The 27,788-nt window shown below is 43.1% G+C and overlaps 1 protein-coding gene across 3 annotated transcripts; it reads right to left on the reverse strand.

The window, feature by feature from the left end:
• Positions 1 to 396: 396 nt before the first annotated feature.
• On the reverse strand, positions 397 to 27,788 carry cracr2aa (calcium release activated channel regulator 2Aa). Of its 3 annotated transcripts, none has more exons than XM_046310855.1 (18): positions 27,510 to 27,788; positions 21,753 to 22,038; positions 14,753 to 14,864; positions 14,358 to 14,559; positions 12,999 to 13,145; positions 11,728 to 11,818; positions 11,508 to 11,603; positions 10,197 to 10,384; positions 10,008 to 10,079; positions 9,679 to 9,727; positions 9,422 to 9,510; positions 8,636 to 8,993; positions 5,521 to 5,650; positions 4,429 to 4,510; positions 4,003 to 4,117; positions 3,497 to 3,598; positions 2,929 to 3,005; positions 397 to 2,371 (listed from the first exon to the last, which is right to left on the reverse strand). In XM_046310855.1, exons 2-18 carry the CDS (start codon positions 21,966 to 21,968, stop codon positions 2,284 to 2,286), a joined length of 2,214 nt encoding a protein of 737 aa, XP_046166811.1. In that variant the 5' UTR covers positions 21,969 to 22,038; positions 27,510 to 27,788; the 3' UTR covers positions 397 to 2,283. The 3 variants fall into 3 exon arrangements, with proteins under 3 accessions (XP_046166811.1, XP_046166804.1, XP_046166820.1); XM_046310848.1 differs by having other exon boundaries at positions 27,405 to 27,787; XM_046310864.1 differs by lacking the exon at positions 27,510 to 27,788 and adding an exon at positions 24,157 to 24,229.

The following is a 27,788-nucleotide window of genomic DNA, read 5'->3' on the forward strand; positions in this document are numbered from 1 at the left end:
TAAGTCAGTGATTTAAGCTAACTTTAAGGTTTGGCCTTTAGCAGATCTAACATGACTAGTGTTATTCCAGTTTACCACTCATGGCATTCAGTTGGTTATTTACACCAAGTACTAAAACAACATGGTTGCCCATTTCATGTCAGCTACTGAAATTGTGCTGTGTGTGTTAATTTGGTATGACAATTCTGAGTTGAAAAATAGTTATATTCAAGCTTTGTATTGTATTGTTAATTTTACCTCCCATCATGTAACAGTTAAATAAAAGTTATCGCTCAAGATCAATATTGTCCACTAGGTGGCATCTGAAATTCAAGTTTCACAATTGCATCCACTTTCCTACTTCAAGGAAGTGGTGTTTTAATTTGTTAGATTATCTCATTTAAAAGATCACTGAAATATACAATATCTGTTTATTATTCAGAGAAACCATACAACATTTTTCGTATTTACATTTTCACATACATTATTGTGCAAGAACACAGGCCCAGTAGCAAATGCAACTGAATTGGTTCATTTAGAGTAGTCATGGCGCTATGGCACACTGTCAAATACATAAGGAATACTCTCTATACCGGAAGGCTCCAAATTACAATCTCAGTATCCTTCAACATCACAGAACATACACATACAGTACAATACGTATCTAAAGATACCTCCAGTCTCTCATACGTATCTATCGGTATCTGAGGTACTTTACAGGTACAGTGATGGCATACATTGCAATGTGTTAGATTTCAAATGGAACATTTGTTCAAGGATACTTGGCACAATATACATTCTTATGGAATTATTAGGAGAACTGTTTTAGTGCGCCCACAAACAAATACATCTAAGAGAAGGCAAATCTCTTGGCAAAACTAAGCAAACAACTACAGTACAACAGAACTCATTCATAGAAATAACTGTGCCAATTACATAAAAAAGCTAAATAGTGGTGACGGTTTATATGCAAACGCTTTGAGGTATAGTATGTCAGAGCTTTACTACCTTCCACTGTCAATGCAAAGTGTAAAACAAACATTTGTGTAAAAGGAGAAGCTGCCAATTAGACTTTCTAGACACGTACAGATGTAGGATCTTCACTTGATCACTGCTGTTGCTGAGAATTTCTGTGCCCCAGAATTGACAGATTCACTAAAAACTCACATTATATTAACAGTATTGCACTTTTCATGTAGCCTAATCATGTAGCCTAATCTAGCAACATTACGTCGGCAGAAAAGTTAATGGACTAAACATTCAAATCCTGTTGCTGCAGGATTATTTTGCTGCGACAATACTGGTCGAATTAGGATCCCACATCTGTAGTTGACTTCTGGTAAATCGTCCCGACATTACATATACAACACAGTAAACCTTATTACATTTGAGGGATAAGCTAATCTATTCATCAAATTGATCTGAGATGATGTCCAAATCTGACAAATGTTATAACCCTTCCCTACTATTGGAAAATGTTAAATTGGTCCTGAATGAAATTCAGATTTCACAAAACCTAACCCAACTATTAACAAGGTTTACTTTTATTTTTTCAGTACATTTGTCAGACAGTGTAAACTGTACTGAATTAAATATAAAAGTAGTATAGTTACTGGTTTTGACTTAGCTAGTTGAAAATACATTTTCATTAAAAATAAGTTGTCATTAAGGAAAATCTATATTTTATTATTGTAGTGCAAGACTGTCGTTTTAAAAATGTCATTATCCATGTATGGCTGTGTCAGCACCTACCCTGGCCCTTTCATTGTGTGAAATGCTAAGACATGTTTATTTTTTTACCCCCTCAAAGATGTGTTTTTGTTTTTTTTAAACCACAGATTCAAGAAACAAGTGTTCACACCGTAGGTGGACTGGGTGACAGTGAGAGGTATAGTGCTGTAGATCTTTGAGTTCTGAAGGAACTCTAGTCAGAATATACTGTATACTTAATTAGGTGAGTTCACCATCACCTTGTGTGTTGAGAAGATAGAAGCTAGCTAGTAGCCTTCTTGTTGCTAGCAGCAGGACCTCTTCTTATGTGAAGATAAGAAGCTAGCTAGTAGCCTTCTTGTTGCTAGCAGCAGGACCTCTTCTTATGTGAAGATAAGAAGCTAGCTAGTAGCCTTCTTGTTGCTAGCAGCAGGACCTCTTTTTATGTGAAGATAGAAGCTAGCTAGTAGCCTTCTTGTTGCTAGCAGCAGGACCTCTTATGTGAAGATAGAAGCTAGCTAGTAGCCTTCTTGTTGCTAGCAGCAGGACCTCTTCTTATGTGAAGATAGAAGCTAGCTAGTAGCCTTCTTGTTGCTAGCAGCAGGACCTCTTCTTATGTGAAGAGCCGTTTACCAGTTGGACAGTCTTCTCTTTCTCTCTGTCCTCCTGCTCTTTCAGAATTCTAGGGGACACAGAAGAGATTTTATTCAGAAATGAGCCAAAGTCACACACTGTAGGTTAATTGTTTATTACCGAGTGTGAGAACCCAACATAAATTACAGTGCAATAGACTTGACTAAAGAAATGTCACAACATTAGATTCCGATACTATTATTGAAGTTGGGAGCATTAACTGCTAGAATAAAGTTGTTTATTATGTGTGTTAAGTGTGTATTTAGGAATGATACGATTGGTCATTGTTTTCCTTTCTTTCCCTGTACTTGTTAATATCAACAGAGTTTTTTGTACCTCCAGACACACCGACATATTTGGCCTAAAGTGAGCGTCAGATTTCACTGCAAACCACATAAAGCCAAGCTTGGATGAAGCCCAAGCACAGTTATTACATTTTTGGCCTGACAGTATTAAGCTTGTGTTTCCCTTTGTATAGCCTTGCTAATGGCCAACATTGAAATGACAAACAGTCATGTTAAGACAATAGTAAGAGGTGGAAGTAGTAAGACTTATGTCCTGTTAAAACGCTGGGCAGAATCACACACAGCGCTCAACTTAACTCACCTTGCCAAATGTACCAGAGAGTGTACAACGTTTTGTCCAGAGCAAGCACTGCACTCATAGAAAATCAACTGGCAGTCCTGCAAAGGAGATTTCATAACTGTCATTAGCAAATGAAAGACCGGGAAGTCAATGGGATGTACAGTAGAGTGCTCTGATTGGAACTGGCTGTAGTAGGTTGATCATGCTCTCCTCTTCCACACAGCCTCCTACTCAGGCCTGTTTAGTAACATTAAAGGTAATCATTGTCTGGACTAACGGCCATTGGAGCAAAATGAAAAATAAGAGCAGCTCGACTGATCTAAGGTACTTAGCAATTATCTATCACCATAGAAACTAGACCCAAAAGGGGAAAAAAATGAATATACAAATATACAAAATTATAGAGGGATGAAAAAAAACAAAAAACTCCTAGACCTTTAAGGCCAACACACATCTTGTTAAAAAAAATAAAACGGTTTTCTGTTGCTTTTTCTTATTCAGTGAGAAGATGGCCTACTACTTTGTGGCTGTGGGTACTGAGAAGCCTGTGGGTTGAAGACAATGCCCAGGGAATTGCCGATAGACAGACCTTGGCCAATTTTTCGCCTACTCTCGTCTGAACCTCCCGCTCGCTCTCCTTGTCCGTTTTGTTTCCCAGCAGCATGATGGAAATATCCTCGCCGGCCCCCTCCTGTGAAGAGAGATGGAGATGTTGGGCACTGATGCACTCCATTAAGGGCTAGAACCTCAGCGGTCTCTTTCAGATACCCTGTGGGTGAGCAGCATTCAGCGTTGCAGGTTTTTAACATCAGTGTTACACTGAGCAAGGTCACGGACAAATAACGGTAGTACATGACACACCATTCATTATCGTTACGGATTGTAACTTGTATCGTGCCTCTTTACAAATATCCAGTAAGAATTACAATAATTAGCGCATTTGAGCTGATATTGTATATAAAATATTCTGTAAGCCTACATGGAATGTGCTATTGAGCAGGAGGAGGCTCTCCGTATGATCTACATTTCTCTTAGCTTGTATGTGTAGGCCTGCTATTTCAGAGGTGAGCAGTGAAGTGCTTGGGCTCATCTTACCTGTACACTGGTCAGCCACTGTCTCACAGCAGTGAAGCTCTGCTCATCAGTGATGTCATACATGACTACCACACCGTCAGCCTTGCGGAAGAACTGCTTGGTGATGCTGCGATACCTGAAGGGGTGGAGAAGGAAAACTGAGAACTCCCCCATTTGTACCTTATACTCAAGCATAACAAAATTATGGAATTTGATCTTATACTAAAAATGTTGTCTCATTAGATACTATTTTCAAGTGTCATGTGCAACATGGTCTCATTAGAAAATACTGTAAAAAAAAAAGAAAAGAAAAAAGCACTGCAGTAATATTTCACTTCACTGACATTAGCAATGTGCCACACAGCATAACTGCATGTAGCAAAACAAAAGCTGCGGAGGTAAAAAGTTGAATGCGTGTAAATTCACTTAATATGGTCAAGCTCCCACCTCTCCTGTCCTGCTGTATCCCACATCTGCAGCGCCACCTGGCTGTTGTCCACCGTTATCGTTTTCACACTGTAGTCTATGCCTGTTGATGCAGGATGGGCAAGATAATATTCCTCTGATTTAAGTCACCCAAGTAATTTACTAGATTTTTCCTTCCAATTATATTTTTTCTTGTAATTTTCTGTCAGTATTATTTGTAGAAGTGCTGAGTTTCTAGCAAAATAGAAAAGGTTGAACAATGTTGAAAGGAACCAACAATTGATTTCCGGGCAAACTCTGGTAGAACAAGGAACTTCAAAAGGATATGTCCTTCTGAGTTTTTGAAATGTTACTCCCATCGATGGTTGCAACCAACAATATTTGTCCCCTGTGCTCAAATAGAAAAGGAGAAACATGTTTTTTTTGTCAATGATTGCATCACAATTGTGTCAATGAGAGTTGAGAGTATATTGCCCATTGTTCTAGAGGGACCATACAATTCAAAATCCATCTGACTCTCTCCTAAAAATGACTATTTTCAGAATCAAATCATTTTTGTGTGCTTCCAAACAGGGTCTAAATAGAGAGGAGATTAGAGTTCATGAGCTGTTCATACTTGGATTCTGAATAATTCAGTATGCTCGCAAGTCAGTCAAAGAACAAACTAGGTTTGGGTGTGTAAAAATCTACTGTACAACAGAAAGGCCAATTGGAAGTATCCAGTTATGGTCTGTGTGACTGCAAGTCAGTCAATACAACAGTACCACAATATGGTTTATCCGCTTAGGCTGTTGCCTATGTAGTGCAAAATCAACAACAGTTGGCCTTCCACAGTGTAAGCAATCAGCATTTAAAAGAGCTTAATGAGTAAAGCCAGTATGAGGTGTGAGAGGGAGGGTGAGGTCAGCCAGCCACATGTCTGTGGGCTCAGCTCTGCCCTGGGTCATGTTGATTAGAACCACACCGTATCAAAACAGTTTGCAACATAAAACTAGAGATTCTTAAGTCCAGGTAGTTCTTCCCGGGTTTCCATCCACTTTGTTCCGTTGGTGCCTAATCAAAATCCTGCTCTGCAGTAGAAAAGGAACCCTGGAGAGGCCAGCCACTACTCACCCACGGTGGCAGAGGTGCCTGGGTAGAAGCAGTCGTCGCAGAACCTCATGAGGAGGGAGGTCTTCCCCACGCTAGAGTTCCCTACCAGCACGATCTTAAACAGGCGGTCCGGGGGTGGTGCTGCAACCTCCTGGAAACAACACAGAGAGATAAAGCAGAGGGAAGAGGTCATTCTATAAGTTTCATTGCATTTTGCCATACTCCCTTTTGTGCTTAAGTTAACTTAACTTAAGTAATAAGCAAGATATTTCAGATTGCGGCTATCCAAGTCGACATATGCTGGGAGAGGGTATACTAAAACGATGACATGGCCCTAGCTGATGCACCTGCAATAGGTAAGCAGCTTGGTTTGAAAAAAAAAAAATCAACTGTGGGAGCAATTATTAGGAAATGGAAGACGTACAAGACCACTGATAATCTCCCTCGATCTGGGGCTCCACGCAAGATCTCACCCCGTGGGGTCAAAATGATCACAAGAACTGTGAGCAAAAATCCCAGAACCACACGGGGGGACCTAGTGAATGACCTGCAGAGAGCTGGGACCAAAGTAACAAAGCCTACCATCAGTAACACACTACACCGCCAGGGACTCAAATCCTGCAGTGCCAGACGTGTCCCCCTGCTTAAGCCAGTACATGTCCAGGCCCGTCTGAAGTTTGCTAGAGAGCATTTGGATGACCCAGAAGAAGATTGGGAGAATGTCATATGGTCAGATGAAACCAAAATAGAACCTTTTGGTAAAAACTCAACTCGTCGTGTTTGGAGGACAAAGAATGCTGAGTTGCATCCAAAGAACACCTATACCTACTGTGAGGCATGGGGTGGAAACATCATGCTTTGGGGCTGTTTTTCTGCAAAGGGACCAGAACGACTGATCCGTGTAAAGGAAAGAATGAATGGGGCCATGTATCGTGAGATTTTGAGTGAACCTCCTTCCATCAGCAAGGGCATTGAAGATGAAACGTGGCTGGGTCTTTCAGCATGACAATGATCCCAAACACACCGTCCGGGCAACGAAGGAGTGGCTTCGTAAGAAGCATTTCAAGGTCCTGGAGTGGCCTAGCCAGTCTCCAGATCTCAACCCCATAGAAAATCTTTGGAGGGAATTGAAAGTCCGTGTTGCCCAGCAACAGCCCCAAAACATCACTGCTCTAGAGGAGATCTGCATGGAGGAATGGGCCAAAATACCAGCAACAGTGTGTGAAAACCTTGTGAAGACTTACAGAAAACATTTGACCTCTGTCATTGCCAACAAAGGGTATATAACAAAGTATTGAGATAAACTATTTGTTATTTAACAAATAATTATCTTCCACCATAATTAGCAAATAAATTCATTAAAAAATCATACAATCTGATTCTGTTTTTGTTCTCTCTCATTTTGTCTGTCATAGTTGAAGTGTACCTATGATGAACATTACAGGCCTCTCATCTTAAGTGGGAGAACTTGCACAAAATGGAAAACAGAAATATCTTGTTTACGTAAGTATTCAGATCCTTTGCTATGAGACTCAAAATTGAGCTCTGGTGCATCCTGTTTCCATTGATCATCCTTGATATATTTCTACAACTTGATTGGAGTCCACCTGTGGTCAATTCAATTGATTGGACATGATTTGGAAAGGCACATACCAGTCTCTATAAGGTCCCACAGTTGACAGTGCATATCCGAGCAAAAACAAAGCCATGAGGTCGAAGGAATTGTCCGTAGAGCTCCGAGACAGGATTGTGTCGAGGCACAGATCTGGGGAAAAGTAAAAAAAAAAAACATCTGCAGCATTGAACACATTCTTAAATGGAAGTTTGGAACCACCAAGACTCTTCCTAGAGCTGGCCACCCGGCCAAACTTTGCAATTAGGGGAGAAGGGCCTAGGTCAGTGAGGTGACCAAGAACCTGATGGTCACTGACAGAGCTCCAGAGGTCCTCTGTGGAGATGGGATAACCTTCCAGAAGGACAATCATCTCTGCAGCACTCCACCAATCAGGTCTTTATGGTAGAGTTTCCAGACGGAAGCCATTCCTCAGTAAAAGGCACATGACATCCCGCTTGGAATTTGCCAAAAGGCACCTAAAGGACTCTGACCATGAGAAACTAAATTATCTGGTCTGATGAAACCACGATTGAACTCTTTGGTCGGAATGCCAAGCGTCACATCTGGAAGAAGCCTGGCACCATCCCTAAAGTGAAGCATGGTGGCAGCATCATGCTGTGGTAAGGTTTTTCAGCGGAAGGGACTGGGAGACCAGTCAGGATCGAGGGGAAGACGAACAGAGCAAATTACAGAGAACCTTGATGAAAACCTGCTGCAGGGCGATCAGGACTTCAGACTGGGGTGAAGGTTCACCTTCCAATAGGACAACGACTAAGCACACAGCCAAGACAACGCAGGAGTGGCTTCGGGAGCTTGAGAGGATCTGCGGAGAACGGGAGAAACGCCCCAAATACAGTTGCGCCAAGTTTGTAGCGTCAAGAAGACTCTAGGCTGTAATCGCTGCCAATTGTGCTTCAACAAAGTACTGAGTAAAGGGTCTGAATATTTATGTAAATGTGATTTAAGTTTAGCAGAAATTTCTGAAAACCTGTTTTTGCTTTGTCATTATGGGGTATTGTGTGTAGATTGAATAAGATTTTAGAATAAGGCTAACTTAACAAAATGTGGAAAAAGTCAAGGGGTCTGAATACTTTCCAAATGCACTGTATATAGAGTAAGTTCCTAGATGACATTAAATCATGAAAACCTCCTGAAACATTCATGCAACACAAGTAGCTAAACCTGTTGCCAGGGTAACTGTGGGGTCAAGTCACTCAAAGTGAAAAACCCAACCCTGTGACCGCTGTTCTATCTCAGGTCTGCTCAGACAGAAAAACAAGACTTTGAAAACACATTGTGCTGTACATCCACCGTCAACCCTCTCTATATGGGGTCAGGAGAACCAACAAAAACACACTGACCTATAAACAACCCTGAAGGACTGAAGAGGAAGGCAAGGTTCTTTTAAAGGGACGGTTACTAGGCCAACTGACACCTTCTCATTGTCTATTGATCAGAAACAAAACAAAGCCTGTCCACATTATGACCAATCAAACTGGTCTCTGAGCATAACAGTCTTACGTTCACCACGGTCTCCTTGCCGACAGGCTGGCCCCTGGGGGATGTAGGCGTCTCTGACTCTCTGGTGTCAGCTGGCTGCTGCTCCCTAGTCGGAAGAGAACTTGGAGGATATATTGAGTTCATCTGCAGCTCTATGTGTTCTTCCTCCTCCCCGTCTTCCTCCGCCTCCTCGCTCCACTCACAGAGCTGGGCATGGTAGTCATCCTGCAAGAGCTGGGGTAGGTGGTCCTCCTCTATGGAGATGATCCTCTGTAGGGGTATATGGGGGGGTTTGGAGGCTACCACATCCTCCAGGCTGTAGCCATTCACTTCCCCTGGGCTCTTCTTCTTAGAGTGGGGGAGCACTACCTCTTCCTCACTGGAGAGACAGGGATGAGATGGTAATTGGAGAGACAAATGTGAATTGGCTGACAATTGCTTTTTTTTGGAACATAACGGTATGGCTGTAGAATGTGAAACGACTCGCATAATTATATAAGCATTTGCATATTCAGAACAATGTAAATACGGTAAGGACATGTTCTGCACAGAGTTACAACTGCAGCCCTATTGAACAGCTTTCTGTCCTACATTTGCATTCTGTGTCACGTGCTTTGTTCTACTTTAATGCCATCTACTTAGAAAATATGAATCATTCACCATTAATAACTACTCAAACTACAGTCAATCATACTGAAGTGTGTATTGTAGGTGAATTGAACATTTGTATAAATTAAGGCCTCCACGACTGAATCAGACAGTATTCACTCAATTTGTATTAAAAGCATTTCAGAGCAAACGGTGTACCATTTAAAGGCCTTTTTGTCAAAGGGATTCAGAGTATTTGATCCAGGCCTCGGGTTCCAAGCAGGATTTTCAACAGTATTCCTCAGTTTCTGCAAAACAAATTTAAATCTACAGTTTGATTGCAATTGGATTTGATTAAAAAAAATGTTTTCTGGGTTCCATGCTTTTTCACATTTTTAGGATTGGATCTATCAAACAGAGCAGACAGACATGGGATTTCACAAATGGACAATGAAAAAATGCATGCAAATACTTACTTGATACGAGGACATATCTCGTTCATCTCGTAAGTGTTTGTTCATTTCCCTGGAGACAATATAACAAGGAATGGAATCATTGCAAAAAATAAACGTTTTCTAAGAACAAGTGATAAAGCGCTTCGAGGAGTTTGCCTGAGGTCAATGCTATATGCTTTGCTATCTGCTCGATGGATGCGTGGCCTTGGTTTGTAGTGAAAATGACATTGTACACTATTGTACAGTATGCTATTTGCTCATTGATTTGGAGAACAGTGGCCCCTGGACTGATATAACCCATTGCCTCTCTCCTAGTGTGTGTCTGTCTGTCTCCACTCAGCCACTCTTACCTCAGCAGGTCAAGTTGTTTCAGCAGGCTTGCTCGCTCTCTCTGCAATCCCTCTGTGACCTGGTACATTTCCCTGTGTTGGAAAACAAATCCACATATTTGTGTACTGTGGACTCAAAAGGAGACCCAATCAGGATCCCAGACAGTCAGCTAGCCGACCAGACAGCCAGCCACAAACAAGCAGACTTACCTCTCCCTCTCCTTGTGCAGGCGTGACGACTGCTCCTGCAGGAGGCCCAGCTGATCCTGGGCCAGACTCAGCTCCTGACTGGTGTGCTCCAGCTCTTGGGCCAGATCCTCATTGGTCTGCTTCAGCTTCACATTCTCTACCTTGGTCATGTGCTGCTCGCTGTGAAGCTCCCGACACTGACACTCCAACTGGGGGAGGGGGACACAGGGGAGAGGGGCCACAGTCACACAGAGGAGAATGGCAGAGGGGACAACACACAAAACACTACGGCCAAAAGCAGACGCCCTACAAAACGCACTTTCATCTGATCATATACAGCTTTTAAAACAATTTCCCAGACACTACTATGCAGTAACAATCATAGCCTGATCGTCCTTAGCAATCAGTCTCTATTGTGTGATTGCTACGATACACTGAGCATTGATGAATGGAAAAGATGAAACAAGTGATATCTGCCGCCCTGGTCTGACCCACACACATCCATTAAATCCAGGGGCTGTGTGAAGACACTCATAAGGCTGCTATCTTGACTGTAGCCTCAAACACTACTATCACTGTTCTACATATATAAGCCAAAGTGCTCCAACAGGAGATCTAAAACAATAGATTTTTTAAATTGAGCGACACTGCGATGAGGCTAGCCAGCATAGGATCTGGATGCCTCCTTTACAGACTGTGTTGGCAGCATAGAAATAGAATCTCTAGAACAGACATTCCCATTAAAGTCAATGTTCTGCCATTCTATTTCCATGATCGGCAGAGAGGAACATGAAATGTGAATTACATTTACAATAATTAGAGGCGCTCAGGTACCTCTGAGAGAAAGCCTTGGTGACTTGGGTACAGTAGGAACTAAAGCCTTATTCCCCTTTGTAAAGCAAATGAAGAAGTACTGGTAAGACTAATTGTTGCCAATTAGTTTACTCCAGTTAGGGGAGATAGGGGAAAATAATATAGTGGAAATGATGCAGACAATTACATTGATGAAAGCCACAATCTGTAATATTAAAGCTATTAAATTAAAAATGAGACTAATTTCCAATGGACAAATTAGTCTTAAAAGCTTCAGTGGTGTTCTGTTTGTGAGAGTGTGATGGTTACACATGATCCGCTCTTAGTTTCCATTAAAGAATATGCTGCAGACAGACACTCAGCAACAACTCTTAGAGTCTACTAATAATAACACCTGGTGACAATTCAGTCACCAAAATTAGATTTAAATCTAAAATAATATGATTTGCACAGTGCAAATCTACCCATCAGTGTGTTGCCTGTGATCATCAAGGACTCATCATTCGTGTCCTGACTCACCCGCCTCTGTTTCTGGAAGATCTGCTCCAGCTCCCGCTCCTTACTGGAGAGCTGATGCTCTAGGTCCTGGCTCCTAGACAGGAAGCGCTCAGAGTCCTACAGGGGGGAGAGAGAGAGAGAGCGGGAGGGAGGGAGGGAGGGAGAACAAGAGAGCAAGAGGATCTTCCCCAAAACTGAGGTTACTAACAAGGCATATGCAGTGGGAGATCTCTTCCTTTACCTGCAGGAGGATCCTGTCCTTTTCATTTTTGATTTGCTGCTCCATTTCTTCATATAAGCGCTGGATCTCGTCATCATGTGTTGCTGCTTTTCTGTTCGGATGTAGAATTCTTGTTAATGCTAATAAAGCGTTTTCCATTAGCTTTGGCAGCACATTCTTGGGCCACTCAAGCGTTATCAAATGTTTAGTTAAGCTTTCAGTCTGCCATTTCAAATCATACAGTAGGTCAACTGTAAGCTGGTATGACGCATTCCAAACAGGCATAGCAACAAATAACAGGTTCAGATGAGTACCAGAAAAAATATTATTTGCAGTGTAGTTCACATCTGAAAATCAAAAAGGATAACTATAATTACTTAACCATTCAAGGCCTGACCACTCCGGCCAGCTTAATTAAAAAAATTGAAATCCCTGCGTCTCTACAGCTCTGAATAGAGCAAGAAAGACGTTCACGAGTTTTGAAACAGCTGCAGTGTGAGCCACCGGTCATAAAACCCAACCATAGCAGCCTTCATCCAACATTTGCATTCCTTTCACTTAGAAACGGCCTCAAACAGGTTGTTGTTCAGCTATGGGTAACTATGTAATGCACCACTATGGTACAAAAGCTAAGCTGTGCTCAGTTGAAACATGACATAATAAACCAGTAGGTAGAGATTGTCAAGTAGTATTCCTTTGAGTAAAATTGCTATGATCATTGTCTGTCACAATTTGGAGAAAGTGAGAGTTTTGGGAGCACATTCACAAGCACTTAATATTGCTTTGGAGCTGGGAGGTTAGGCACATCCCAACAGTGGACTAAAAGTTTTCCACCCACACTGTAAAACTTTAACACTTCTCCCTTCCCAAGGCAGCACTAGCTCTTAATGTGTGGAATTTAGCAGGCTTAACTAAGGACTACAAATATGTCAGTCAGAAAAAGTTATACCTTTAGTAATAAACATATTTTTTTAAATGGGGAGAAAAACACAGAAAAAGCAGATACCTGGGGATGATCATTCTATAGATGCACTAATGCAAAAAAGGTTTAAATGACATTCATATCGTAGCAAGCATATACAGCAAGCTACTTTGCCATTTGTTACTCCTGCAGAGGTTATCTGTAAAGGAACATTGAGCTAGCCTGGTCTCAGATCTGTTTGTATCATGTAGCCAATGACTATTTGAGTTGGCAAGACAGCACAAACAGATCTGGGACCAGGCTACAGTGAGCTACTAATTGCTTAAATTCTACATAGGTACCAATACCTGAAGAATGGCGATATTTCTACCTTTTAAGGGCGCTCTCCATCTCCCTCTTCTCCTGGTTGGCCTCTTTGATCTGGAAGGTGACCCTGGCCAGGAACTCCTCAAAGTTGGACAGGAGATGCGGCTCATCTCTTCTCAGCTGGGCCCACAGACTACGCATCTCACCAGGGCTGATGGGAAGGGGTCAGAACAAAGATTAGTCTGAATGACAAGACCTGGAATACAGTCTGTACTCAGGTTTCTGTGTAGAACAACTGTACTGAGGTACTTCTTGGTGTGGGGGAAAGAAAAAATAAATACTTTAAGTCGAATGATACTTTTAGGTCAATGTGAACGATGTAGGCAGGCAGGCAGTGGGTAGCTGTGGACTGCCTGCAGCAGTGCTGACTTGCAAAATTGACATTGGGTCAAGATGATCTTAGCCTAGAAAATCCCATTTCCTGTTAGTTGAAAATAGTGCTATTTTGATACAACAGTTTAAACACAATCTTTGTCTGTGCCATGGTCTTCACGTCAGTGTTCAGATAATGACTGGAATCATTTATTTACGTAATTTTTTGGCAGGGCAATATGTGGAAAGACCAATTGAGAAAATGATTTCATACAATGTATGTTTGATGGATCTCTGTTCATAGAAATTTGGACTGACTGATAAGACTCCTATACAAATATGGAAACTTTCCAATTCTCACAGTAGAGTTACATGCCGTGTCAACTTCAGGAAAACACACCGGAGGTTGAAGCAAATTGATCTGATGTAAATTGTCAGCATTCCTTTCTGGTTCTAACCCAGGTTTGCAGACTGTCAATAGGATGTACCTATCAAGTTGACATCCTCACCTACTACAGTTTACTTTCATTGAGCCACATTTGTTTGCTAAAGGTGAGTCTAGTCATGCATTAAACGAGGCCCGGCTCTCTCGTTTCTCTCCTCTGAATGCCTGGAGTTCAAATGGCCAAAAGCACTGGTGCCAGCACCCACCAATGTCTGGAATACATCCATAGACATGAACGTCAGTGACGATAATGATTTGTTCAAGGTTAAATAACCCAACTCAATTTAGACAAACTTTTCCAATGTGAGGTTTTTTCGGTAGACGACAGTGACCCCAGGTATTTCATCTGTTTTCTACTTAAACATGTCTGTAGACTTTATGCTTGTTTGTTAAGCTTATAGAATTTGAGAAGTATCAAAGCAAGCATGATTGAAACAGATTGGCTAGCACTACTTTGGAGCGGCAATTTAGCGCTTTTTGTTTTGCACAGCTGAATTCAATCAATCTAATCCTTCTAAAGGAATAGACTGGTCATTTGAGAGCATTATTGAGGGTTGGACAAAGATTCACATAGTATGAACGTCACAGACAAAAACAGACACTCACTCCTCAAAGACGTTGCTGGCGCCCAAGCTCTCCATGAGCATGCAGAAGTGCCTCTCCTCCTCGTCCTCGCTGCCCATCAGCCTCTCCTCCCACTGGGTCTGGTAAAGGGAGTCTGGGGGGCCCTGGTTGGCTTCCTTGGCAATGGGGCTGGCCTCCCCCATCCCTTCTGTTACAGAGATCCTTCGGCCAAACAGGAATTCACCTGGAGAAATAAAGAGTCCAGGAGATGATTTATAATACCCTTTACTCCCTCTCTTTCTATGCATCTGTACCTACTCAGAGCTGCATAATCTGCTTGCACTAGCACAGTATATGTTATGTTTTTCAAAACAAATCACTGAACATCCAACATGCATTGGACAGTAGAAAGCGAGAAGAGGACATAGTCAACGTACTGAACCCTGAGGAGAACTCCTGCAGGGTGAGGTATCCGTTGCCGTCAGAATCCAGGGTGTCGAAGACATTCTCCAGCTCCTCTGCACTGAGGGGCAGCTGTCCATGGAGCCGCTGCGGAGCAGGACACACAACACAAATCAGGTGCCATGGACACAACTGGGGACCTGAAGGACTCAAGAGTCTTTACGTTAAACGGACACCGTAATTGGGGGAGAAGATGCTCATAGTAACATAATAAATGGAATTGTATCAAAAAACACACGGCTTCCATGCGTTTCACGCAATTCCATTCACTCAATTCCAGACGTTATTGCGAGCCATTATCCCTCAGAAGCCTCCTGTGCCAACAATACAGTACAACAGCTGCCAGCTAAGCACAAAAACCTGGGAACACTCAACAGTATCAGAAGAGACGGTCATGTACCCAAGTACAGGAGAGCAGATGTTCTTCCTGTTCATAAAGTGTAGGATGGTGTATCATTTGCATTCACACAACCGACGTAACGCGAGTTCATGACTTACTGGGAAAACGCTATCCAGGGCGGTGCAGCCAACGGGTTTCTCCACGCATCGCGCCGACAGATACAAACATCTCTCTGGTAAGAAGAGTGGCGGGGGCGTATGCCTCATGACTAACGGGACATGGTGTGATGAAGGAAACATACAGGAACTCAAATCCTTCTGTTCACCTGATTTAGAATTCCTCACAATCAAATGTAGACCGCATTATCTTCCAAGAGAATTCTCTTCAATTATAATCACAGCCGTATATATCCCCCCCCAAGCAGACACATCGATGGCTCTGAACGAACTTTATTTAACTCTTTGCAAACTGGAAACCATTTATCCGGAGGCTGCATTCATTGTAGCTGGGGATTTTAACAAAGCCAATCTGAAAACAAGACTCCCTAAATTTTATCAGCATATCGATTGCGCAACCAGGGGTGGTAAAACCTTGGATCATTGTTACTCTAACTTCCGCGACGCATATAAGGCCCTGCCCCGCCCCCCTTTCGGAAAAGCTGACCACGACTCCATTTTGCTGATCCCTGCCTACAGGCAGAAATTAAAACAAGAGGCTCCCACGCTGAGGTCTGTCCAACGCTGGTCAGACCAAGCTGACTCTACACTCCAAGACTGCTTCCATCACGTGGACTGGGACATGTTTCGTATTGCGTCAGATGGGAATATTGACGAATACGCTGATTCGGTGTGCGAGTTCATTAGAACGTGCGTCGAAGATGTCGTTCCCATAGCAACGATAAAAACATTCCCTAACCAGAAACCGTGGATTGATGGCAGCATTCGCGTGAAACTGAAAGCGCGAACCACTGCTTTTAATCAGGGCAAGGTGTCTGGCAACATGACTGAATACAAACAGTGCAGCTATTCCCTCCGTAAGGCTATTAAACAAGCTAAGCATCAGTAGAGACAAAGTGGAATCTCAATTCAATGGCTCAGACACAAGAGGCATGTGGCAGGGTCTACAGTCAATCACGGACTACAAGATGAAATCCAGCCCAGTCACGGACCAGGATGTCTTGCTCCCAGGCAGACTAAATAACTTTTTTGCCCGCTTTGAGGACAATACAGTGCCACTGACACGGCCTGCAACGGAAACATGCGGTCTCTCCTTCACTGCAGCCGAGGTGAGTAAGACATTTAAACGTGTTAACCCTCGCAAGGCTGCAGGCCCAGACGGCATCCCCAGCCGCGCCCTCAGAGCATGCGCAGACCAGCTGGCCGGTGTGTTTACGGACATATTCAATCAATCCCTATACCAGTCTGCTGTTCCCACATGCTTCAAGAGGGCCACCATTGTTCCTGTTCCCAAGAAAGCTAAGGTAACTGAGCTAAACGACTACCGCCCCGTAGCACTCACTTCCATCATCATGAAGTGCTTTGAGAGACTAGTCAAGGACCATATCACCTCCACCCTACCTGACACCCTAGACCCACTCCAATTTGCTTACCGCCCAAATAGGTCCACAGACGATGCAATCTCAACCACACTGCACACTGCCCTAACCCACCTGGACAAGAGGAATACCTATGTGAGAATGCTGTTCATCGACTACAGCTCGGCATTCAACACCATAGTACCCTCCAAGCTCATCATCAAGCTCGAGACCCTGGGTCTCGACCCCGCCCTGTGCAACTGGGTACTGGACTTCCTGACGGGCCGCCCCCAGGTGGTGAGGGTAGGCAACAACATCTCCTCCCCGCTGATCCTCAACACGGGGGCACCACAAGGGTGCGTTCTGAGCCCTCTCCTGTACTCCCTGTTCACCCACGACTGCGTGGCCACGCACGCCTCCAACTCAATCATCAAGTTTGCGGACGACACAACAGTGGTAGGCTTGATTACCAACAACGACGAGACGGCCTACAGGGAGGAGGTGAGGGCCCTCGGAGTGTGGTGTCAGGAAAATAACCTCACACTCAACGTCAACAAAACTAAGGAGATGATTGTGGACTTCAGGAAACAGCAGAGGGAACACCCCCTATCCACATCGATGGAACAGTAGTGGAGAGGGTAGCTAGTTTTAAGTTCCTCGGCATACACATCACAGACAAACTGAATTGGTCCACTCACACTGACAGCGTCGTGAAGAAGGCGCAGCAGCGCCTATTCAACCTCAGGAGGCTGAAGAAATTCGGCTTGTCACCAAAAGCACTCACAAACTTCTACAGATGCACAATCGAGAGCATCCTGGCGGGCTGTATCACCGCCTGGTACGGCAACTGCTCCGCCCTCAACCGTAAGGCTCTCCAGAGGGTAGTGAGGACTGCACAACGCATCACCGGGGGCAAACTACCTGCCCTCCAGGACACCTACACCACCCGTTGTTACAGGAAGGCCATAAAGATCATCAAGGACATCAACCACCCGAACCACTGCCTGTTCACCCCGCTATCATCCAGAAGGCGAGGTCAGTACAGGTGCATCAAAGCTGGGACCGAGAGACTGAAAAACAGCTTCTATCTCAAGGCCATCAGACTGTTAAACAGCCACCACTAACACTGAGTGGCTGCTGCCAACACACTGTCATTGACACTGACCCAACTCCAGCCATTTTAATAATGGGAATTGATGGGAAATGATGTAAATATATCACTAGCCACTTTAAACAATGCTACCTTATATAATGTTACTTACCCTACATTATTCATCTCATATGCATATGTATATACTGTACTCTACATCATCGACTGCATCCTTATGTAACACATGTATCACTAGCTACTTTAACTATGCCACTTTGTTTACTTTGTCTACACACTCATCTCATATGTATATACTGTACTCGATACCATCTACTGTATGCTGCTCTGTACCATCACTCATTCATATATCCTTATGTACATGTTCCTTATCCCCTTACACTGTGTATAAGACAGTAGTTTTGGAATTGTTAGTTAGATTACTTGTTGGTTATCACTGCATTGTCGGAACTAGAAGCACAAGCATTTCGCTACACTCGCATTAACATCTGCTAACCATGTGTATGTGACAAATAAAATTTGATTTGATTTGATTTTGATTTGACAAAGGAACCATTAACAACTAGGACAGGCTGCTCCATAAAACGTTTATATTAACGTTTTATGTCTCAATATAACGTTATATTGAGACATTCATTCGTTCAGATTGAACTCAAAACATTATAGAAATGAACATTTCTGCCCAAAGTCAAAAACAAACAGTCAGCATTCGCCCAAACTGACATTTACACGACAAGGCCAAGCAGTGTGTGAAAGCAAATGAAACCCTGAAAATAAGCAGTAAAGACCACAACGATGCAGAAAAGCCTAAGCCGCTGCCTCACCTCTGTGAGCTGGGCATGTCTATGTTTACACCGAAATCACTTGTGAAATTTGTGGTAGGAACTCCTTGTTAAACTCTCTTATCTGTGCTGAACACATCCCTTATGTCAGCAGACAGAGATCACAGCCGGAGACACCACTGCCACCCTAATGGTCACGGTGTGAGAAACATCGTACGGCTGTTTGTGCAATCAGCAGAAACAGAGTAATGCTGGCAGTCGCTAGAAAACATTCATGAAATGTATTTATTTTATTTTAAAAAATGTATGTGTTCATAACGTTTCCAAAGGACTTTTTTTTATCCACTTTGCCCTTATGGATAAACAAGGTAAGCCTAATCAGGCATCGTAAATACCCGACTACATCTAAAACCAACTTGCATATGGCAGAGAAATACATTTCTACACAGGTCGTATAAGGATAGACCAGCAGAAATGCATTTCAGTTGCATAACACATTCACGCAGACAATTGTAATGTATTATACAGGAGTGCACACAGTTATGCACTGCCGTTATTACAAACAACTTTTTTTTTGGCCTGAATTCATTACTTTCACAACTCAAATGAACACGGGGAGTTGGTATAGGGACATTTTTTGTATATCTCCATTAACATCGGATCAAAGGGATCTATTCTATTGAGACTCTCGTCACGGCGTGGGCTCACAAGTGCTCGATCAAAGGAATACTCTGCCCATCGATGAATATGTAAGAAGCGTTCGGATCTGCACAGTCACGCAAATGAAGTTGCTGTATGACAAAGCACGGCTCTGTGTGGCTCTTTGCTGCCCGTATGTCTCGTGGGTTCCTGTCACTCTTTCACATGCTCTCCTGAATAAGATAGATACAGGCTACGTCCTCAGAATCATCTCTAATGAGCACGCCAGAGATATAAAAGTGTCCCATTTAATTCTATGGAGCAAACGCAGGCCCTGTCCTCCACATGCAGCCTTGTGAAATGACCAGATTGTTGTCTCCAAATCTAACAAAGGGTCTATGGAGGATTTGTTGCAATTGTTAGGTTTGGAATTATTTAGCATAATGTACAGTGCCTTCAGAAAGTATTCAGACTCCTTCCCTTTTTCCAGATTTTATTACAGTCTTATTCTAATATTGATTTGTATCAGTCTACATACAATACCCCATATTAACAAAGCAAAAACAGGTTTAGAAATGTTTGATAATTTTTTTTAATTATTTTTTTTAATGAAAAATTCACAAGTATTCAGACCCTTTACTCAGTACTTTGTTGAATCACCGTTGGCAGCGATTACAACCTCGAGTCTTCTTGGGTATGACTCTAGAAGCTTGGCACACCTGTATTTGTGGAGTTTCTCGCATTCTTCTCTGCAGATACGCTCAAGCTCTGTCAGGTTGGATGGGGAGTTTCACTGCACAGCTATTTTCAGGTCTCTCCAGAGATGTTTGATTGGGTTCAGGTCCGGGCTCTGGCTGGCCACTCAAGGACATTCAGACACTTGTCCCTAAGCCACTCCTGCGTTGTCTTGGCTGTGTGCTTATGGTCGTTGTTCTGTTGGAAGGTGAACCTTTGCCCCAGTCTAAGGTCCTGAGAGCTCTGGAGCAAGTTTTCAAAGATCTCTGTACTTTGGTGTATTCATCTTTCCCTCGATCATGTCTCCCAGTCCCTGCCACTGAAAAACATCCCCACAGCATGATGCTGCCACCACCATGGTTCACCGTAAGGATGGTGCCAGGTTTCCTCCAGACGTGACGCTTGGCATTCAGGCCAAAGAGTTCAATCTTGGTTTCATCAGACCAGAGAATCTTGTTTCTCATTGTCTCAGAGTCTTTAGGTGCCTTTTGGAAAACTCCAAGCGGGCTGTCATGCGCCTTTTACTGAGGATTGGGTTCCGTCTCACCACTCTACCAAAAAGGCCTGATTTGTGGTTGTGCTGCAGAGATGGTTGTCCTTCTGGAAGGTTCTCCCATCTCCACAGACGGACTCTGGAGCTCTGTCAGAGTGACCAATGGGTTCCCAGTCACCTCCCTAACCAAGGCCCTTGGCCAGGCAGCAAGCTCTAGGAAAAGAGCAGGGGTTCCAAACTTCTTCCATTTAAGAATGATGGAGAGCACTGTATTCTTGAAGACTGTCAATGCTGCAGAAATGTGTTGGTACCCTTCAAAAACCTGACAATCAACAATGTGAGCTCTACAGACAATTCCTTCAACCTCATGACTTGGTTTTTGCTGTGACATGCACTGTCAACTGTGGGACCTTATATAGACAGGTGTGTGCCTTTCCAAATCATGTCCAATCAATTGAATTTACCACAGGTGGCCTCCAATCAAGTTGTAGGAACATCAAGGATGATCAATGGAAACGGGATGCACCGGAGCTCAATTTCATAGCAAAAGGTCAGAATACTTATGTAAATAAGCTATTTCTGTATATTTATTATTTTTATGAATTTGCTAACATTTCTAAAAACCTTGTTTTCGCTTTGTCATTATGGTGTATTGTGTGTAGATTGCTGAGGATATAAAAATAATCCATTTTAGGATAAGGCTGTAAAATAACTAAAATTTGGAGAAAGGTCAAGGGGTCTGAATCCTTTCCGAAGGCACTGTATGCTATTGTCAACAGCAGTCATTCAGATGCCCTGACAAAAGCCTAGATTACAACAATTAGCTATGGGAGCTAGTGCATAGGTTACGATGCATCCACAGGTTAATCCACAGAGTACCATGTATTCTCTATCAGAGTAGGTCAAAGGAAGCAATTATGCTAGCACTAGGCTGGGTCAATTCTTACTGGTTTTTCAGGGTAAAGAGGCTAACAGGAAATATTAATTATTCTTCTGAATTAAGCATCCAGTCCACAGGTGGGAAAAGCCTCAAATGGTACAGAATGCAACTCAAACAAACCCACCACAACTCATGATTGATTCTTGCTCTGAAGGATCAAAACACAGTTTTAAAAAACTACAACAACTTGCACTGTCAATCAATATCAAAAGTCAATCAGTTGAAATGTGTTACTCTGAAATAATGACAAAAGTAACATCTAGGGTATACATGACTAGGTAACTAATATATACACAGTAATAAGGATGGGAACATGCATAATGCTGGTGTAGCCTAAAATTGTCAACTCCCATGGGACGGTTTGGTCACACTCAGTGAGCCCCATAGACAGTAGGTGATCTCACCTGCATGTCCCGGTGGGTGATGAAGCCTTTGTCCTCGATGTCACAGATCTGGAAGAAGTCCTGGGTCTTCTCCAGCATGGTGCTGTGTCCTGTAGATCTCTCGTCGCCTCCAGCCTCACAGTCCTTCCAGTCACACTCGGCCGGGCTCTGGTCCCAGTCTCTGTGCCGAGGAGCACTCCTGGATCTCACTTTGGGGGTACTGGTGAAAGCTGCCATGGCGTGTGTGGTGTGGCTCCTCTCGCTCCCTCTCCCCCTACTCCTTCACATGGGTCAGGTGTAGTCAGGTCTAGACAGGGGTTGAGAAAAGAGACCCAGAGTAGAGACGCAGGTTCAGGCTGCAGCACAGAGGCTCTCAGCAGCGATGTCACCGCTTGTCATCTCTTAGCAACCGCCTCTTTAATTAGTCGATGAAGCCCAGGCTCTGAGCGAGAGAGAAAAGGTAAAGTGGATCCCTTCAAAATAACCCAATCTCTGAATGATGGAGTGTGACATGTCAGACTATGGTGTTTCTTCACATAGCATTTTATGTTGTTAATTTTGTGGTGATAACATAACCTAGGTCTTAATACAATATAATGACTTGTAGTCTAATAACGCAGCCAACTAAAAAAAAACGTACAGTACAACAAGCCCAGAAGGAGCGATGCAAAATTCATAGCTCACAAGGAGAGAGTTAGCCTGCTTTGAACACAACAAAGAATGGTGCTAAAGAGAAGAGCCCATAAACAGTTTAGACAAACAGATCCAATTTAGGCAGACTACTGGGACAAAGAGGAGCACCGAGTGTGTAACTAGATATTAGGCCCATCTTCGAAAAACCCACAAAGTAAAATTCACAGAGCAGATGGCAGAAGTCCCAAGTTCGAACTTAGTTCCCTCCCCCTATCAGTGGGAAGTAGCATGCTCTCTATCAGAGTAGTTCAAAAGGGAACTATGCTAGCACTAGGCTGGGCCGATTCTTACTGGTTTCTCAGGGTAAAGAGGCTAACAAGAAAGAGACATTATTTTGAATTAATCATCCAGTCCACAGGGGCAAAAGCCTCAAATGGTACAGAATCCTACAATTCTTACAACACAGTATCATGCAATGCATCAACATAGGAGACTGTTGACCTCTCAATCCAACAAGGTTGACTGTGTTGTGCGTCCACAAAAGACCACAGTACTACTGTTCTCTAGGTATGGCATACATTGTGACCACAGCACGCACGAGTGAATGGATTGATGATCGGCGACAAGTTGAGAGCCGGAGGAGTACTTTGGCCTGTCTGGAAGGGCCGTGCATGGAAATATTGACTGGTAAAGGCACACGACGGTTAGGTCTATATGGGCTCCTGTGTGCACTGGTATGGAAGACTGCCTTAAAGGGGCTGACCCCCTCCTGTAGGCTGTAGGCTGAGTCACTGCAGGGCAGGCAGAGAACAGACATACACACACACTTCAGACTGCAGCTGGAATACATGTGCTCCCTATTCCTCCTCATGCTCCAACTAGCTTAATGTCTGATGCTCCACATCAACATTTTTGGATGGTTATTTTGTTGACAAAAAAAAAAAAAACTCCAAAGTAAGACAAAACTTTGTAGCCTAAACCCTGAAAGCCAAAAACAGAAGATTCTGAACACTATTAAATATAGAATATGAAATACTTTTTATTGTGCATTGCTCTGAAGTTGACACTTTTCTTTTGCACAGGACCAGTAATCCTATCAATCGCGTGACGACTATCATGAATAGACATGCTCAGTTTATGATCTTGACCGAGAATCTCATCATCCTGAATGCATCTCGACCCACAGGGATCAGACAATATTTGACACGGAAGTTGAAAACTTGAGATCTTATGTAGTGGTCTCATAACAATCCACATGGCATGATGACACGTCGCCAACTCAAACACATAGGCTATTTACAATGCAATGAATGACAAATAGTACACCCTCTTTTGTATAGAATAAGAGACCGTGCGTCTTATCTAGGAGTCTATGACCTACAATGTAGGCTAATGAGAGAAGTAGAACATGGTAGAATATGCCTTGTGCAGTTTCCATAACAATTGAATTTCAAACAGTCTAAGCTAAATGTTGCTGTAAGCTATTGGCTTGTTTCAATGGTCAACTTAGGAAAATAACCTGCTGTACTACTTTGCATACAGTTAGCTAACTTATCTTCCAAGTTGCTGCATCAAACCAGAAGTAATTCAGGGAGGCAACATAGGGCCTTCAATGTATGACATTATTTGATTAAGCAAGATACTAAAATAGACAACACTAAATCAATATAGGAAGCAAAAACTGTGTAAAGTCAGACATTCATTAAAGTTTTAAAAAAAACAATAACAATGCACTAAGTTCAACAGAAAATGGTGGTTGCCTACAAATAGGCTGCCTATGAAAGTGACTCACCCCCGGAGCAGAACTGTTACTGGGCTACCTCTGAAGTGCTCAGACTCTGTGCTGCCAGTCTCACTACTCTACATCCTTTATTTGAACTACACTGCTCAAAAGAATAAAGGGAACACTTAAACAACACAATGTAACTCCAAGTCAATCACACTTCTGTGAAATCAAACTGTCCACTTAGGAAGCAACACTGACTGACAATACATTTCACATGCTGTTGTGCAAATGGAATAGACAACAGGTGGAAATTATACGCAATTAGCAAGACACCCCCAATAAAGGAGTGACTCTGCAGGTGGTGACCACAGACCACTTCTCAGTTCCTATGCTTCCTGGCTGATGTTTTGGTCACTTTTGAATGCTGGCGGTGCTTTCACTCTGGTGATAGCATGAGACACAACCCACACAAGTGGCTCAGGTAGTGCAGCTCATCCAGGATGGCACATCAATGCGAGCTGTGGCTGTGTCGGTCAGCGTAGTGTCCAGAGCATGGAGGCGCTACCAGGAGACAGGCCAGTACATCAGGAGGCGTGGAGGAGGCTGTAGGAGGGGAAGAACCCAGCAGCAGGACCACTACCTCCACCTTTGTGCAAGGAGGAGCACTGCCAGAGCCCTGCAAAATGACCTCCAGCAGGCCACAAATGTGCATGTGTCTGCTCAAATGGTCAGAAACAGACTCCATGAGGGTGGTATGAGGGCCCGACGTCCACAGGTGGGGGTTGTGCTTTACAGCCCAACACCGTGCAGGACGTTTGGCATTTGCCAGAGAACATCAAGATTGGCAAATTCGCCACTGGCGCCCTGTGCTCTTCACAGATGAAAGCAGTTGCACACTGAGCACATGCGACAGACGTGACAGAGTCTGGAGACGCCGTGGAGAACGTTCTGCTGCATGCAACATCCTCCAGCATGACCGGTTTGGCGGTGGGTCAGTCATGGTGTGGGGTGGCATTTCTTTGGGGGGGCCGCACAGCCCTCCATGTGCTTGCCAGAGGTAGCCTGACTGCCATTAGGTACCGAGATGAGATCCTCAGACCCCTTGTGAGACCATATGCTGGTGCGGTTGGCCCTGGGTTCCTCCTAATGCAAGACAATGCTAGACCTCATGTGGCTGGAGTGTGTCAGCAGTTCCTGCAAGAGGAAGGCATTGATGCTATGGACTGGCCCGTTCCCCAGACCTGAATCCAATTGAGGACATCTAGGACATCATGTCTCGCTCCATCCACCAACGCCACGTTGCACTACAGACTGTCCAGGAGTTGGCGGATGCTTTAGTCCAGGTCTGGGAGGAGATCCCTCAGGAGACCATCCGCCACCTCATCAGGAGTATGCCCAGGCGTTGTAGGGAGGTCATACAGGCACCTGGAGGCCTCACACACTATTTTGACTTGTTTTAAGGACATTACATCAAAGTTGGATCAGCCTGTAGTGTGGTTTTCCACTTTAATTTTGAGTGTGACTCCAAATCCAGACCTCCATGGGTTGATACATTTGATTTCCATTGATAATTTGTGTGATTTTGTTGTCAGCACATTCAACTATGTAAAGACAAAAGAATATTTCATTCATTCAGATCTAGGATGTTTTATTTTAAGTGTTCCCTTAATTGTTTTGAGCAGTGTATGTAAGTGCATTAAGAAAAATACATTTCACAATAAATGTAATACCAGAATTCAGGTCAAAGTCATACTGGAGCTTATGACCACAGGTAAAGTTATTGAAGAGTACCTGAATGAACAGTCAGCAACCCCTTTTGACCACTTCACTAGGCTAAGCCTAATCAGCAAGTGTTTGGATGTTGAAGGGCAACAAAATAGCAAGAGGGAGCCAACCAACCTTTGCAAGGGAAAAAAAAGTTACAAAGCAAACTTTTTTAAGACAATTACTGGATTGTGGAAACAGGATAAATGTTTAAATATGATGTGGTAACAGAGCATTATTCCACCTCCTACCACCCCAATTCATCCATCAAAGTTTGAAAAGTGCAGAATGAGTATATTGTCATTTGACAATTACTTTTCACTATAACATAAGTAACTAGGTCAATGTGTGGTAACTAAACCACTTCCTGTCTTGATATGTGATCTAATCTTTGTTCTTGGGACTGTACAAACAAACGCTGGCCTGCCTATCAGGCCGTGTCATTCAGTGGTTTCAGCACATCCGACCTGGTCATAGGTTTTTCAAGTTTACCCAGTCAGATAACTGGCAATTGAAAGTCACTTCCTGGTTTAGGCCACTTCTCAGTTTAACCATCATGGATAGTGAAACATTATACAATTCCAATGTGGTGTAGTGCAATTGTCTAACAGGTCTGCAATGTAATATTGTGATGCAATGGCAAACCAGTGTTGCAGGTCATCATAAAAGTAATGACTGGATGAAAAATGTGGTTCTGATCTGCATTTTCTAAAGATGTAGTAGACTAACCTTTTTTGTTAACTTTAGTGATAACCCATTCCTGTACAAAATCAATCAACAATATCCTGAAAATAATCACTGAATATTAATTTTACTTATTTGACCTCTAACAGGTCATCAAACCAGAAGCGTGTTCATTACGCCGATTTTGTTGCAAAACGTAGAGGGACCTAGCTGAATTTGTCCAATAGAAATGTGTTCGGGCTAATGATTAGGCCTAGACCCGACCGCATGTGACACTTCCAGTTCAAAACACGTAAAAAACAAAACAAAAATGATGCCACTTTTAAAACAACTGGGAACTCGGAAATCTCGACTTCCTACTTGGATGTCGGAATAAACGAACCTCCTTCCTACTTGGATGTCGGAATTGCAAGTCGGGAAACTCTGGCATCTTTCTAGTTACGACTTTCCGAACTGAAGATCACCGACGTAATACATTGGCCTTTTTTGTTGTTTAAGTTAACAGTTGTCTGGAAAGCACCAACAATAAATCTAATTGTATTGGTCGCATACACATTTATCAGATGTTATCGCGGGTGTAGCGACATGTTTCTAAAATTATAAAGCATTCTTGTCACTTCAGCCAGAAATAACATATTTAGCACCAAGGTAAAATAGAAATGAAAGAGTTGCCGACAAAGTTAACAAAGAGTGACCCTTCTCAAACTTAACGTTACCCGCCACTTGAACCAGAATCTATGAGGAGAACGTTTCCCGTAAACCCAGATTCTGGTTCCCCCGTCACTGCAGATAGTTGTCCAGTCCAACTAGCTAGCTAAAGTAGACTACTTTCTAAAATAGTAAGCGAAAGTAAAGTAATACATTACCATGTGTTACTGGAAGGCACTAAAGACAGTCAAACGTGTATCTGTCACAACTTCAACAAGCTGCATTTCCTCTGTTTACAACATAACTGGAGGAATTTCACAGACCTGCCTGCGGGGAGGGACTCCAAGTCGATTCGCGTCTGTAGATATAGGGCAATTCCATGGCAACAGTGTGACTCAGATTCTTTAAATTGAAATGTTATTTCAAACTAAAAATCAGTAATTGCAGTTAAACGAACCACATCTATGCACAAGGACTACTTTTAACAATTTCCACTGAACATTTGTGCAAAAAAAAAACTTTACTTTAAGAACAATGCTGATGCAAAGTAACAGTGAGTGTTCGTGCCATCATTATGTTACCAAAATGCATCTGCACTGTTA

Source organism: Oncorhynchus gorbuscha, linkage group LG02, assembly GCF_021184085.1.
Source record: "Oncorhynchus gorbuscha isolate QuinsamMale2020 ecotype Even-year linkage group LG02, OgorEven_v1.0, whole genome shotgun sequence".
NCBI lineage: Eukaryota > Metazoa > Chordata > Actinopteri > Salmoniformes > Salmonidae > Oncorhynchus > Oncorhynchus gorbuscha.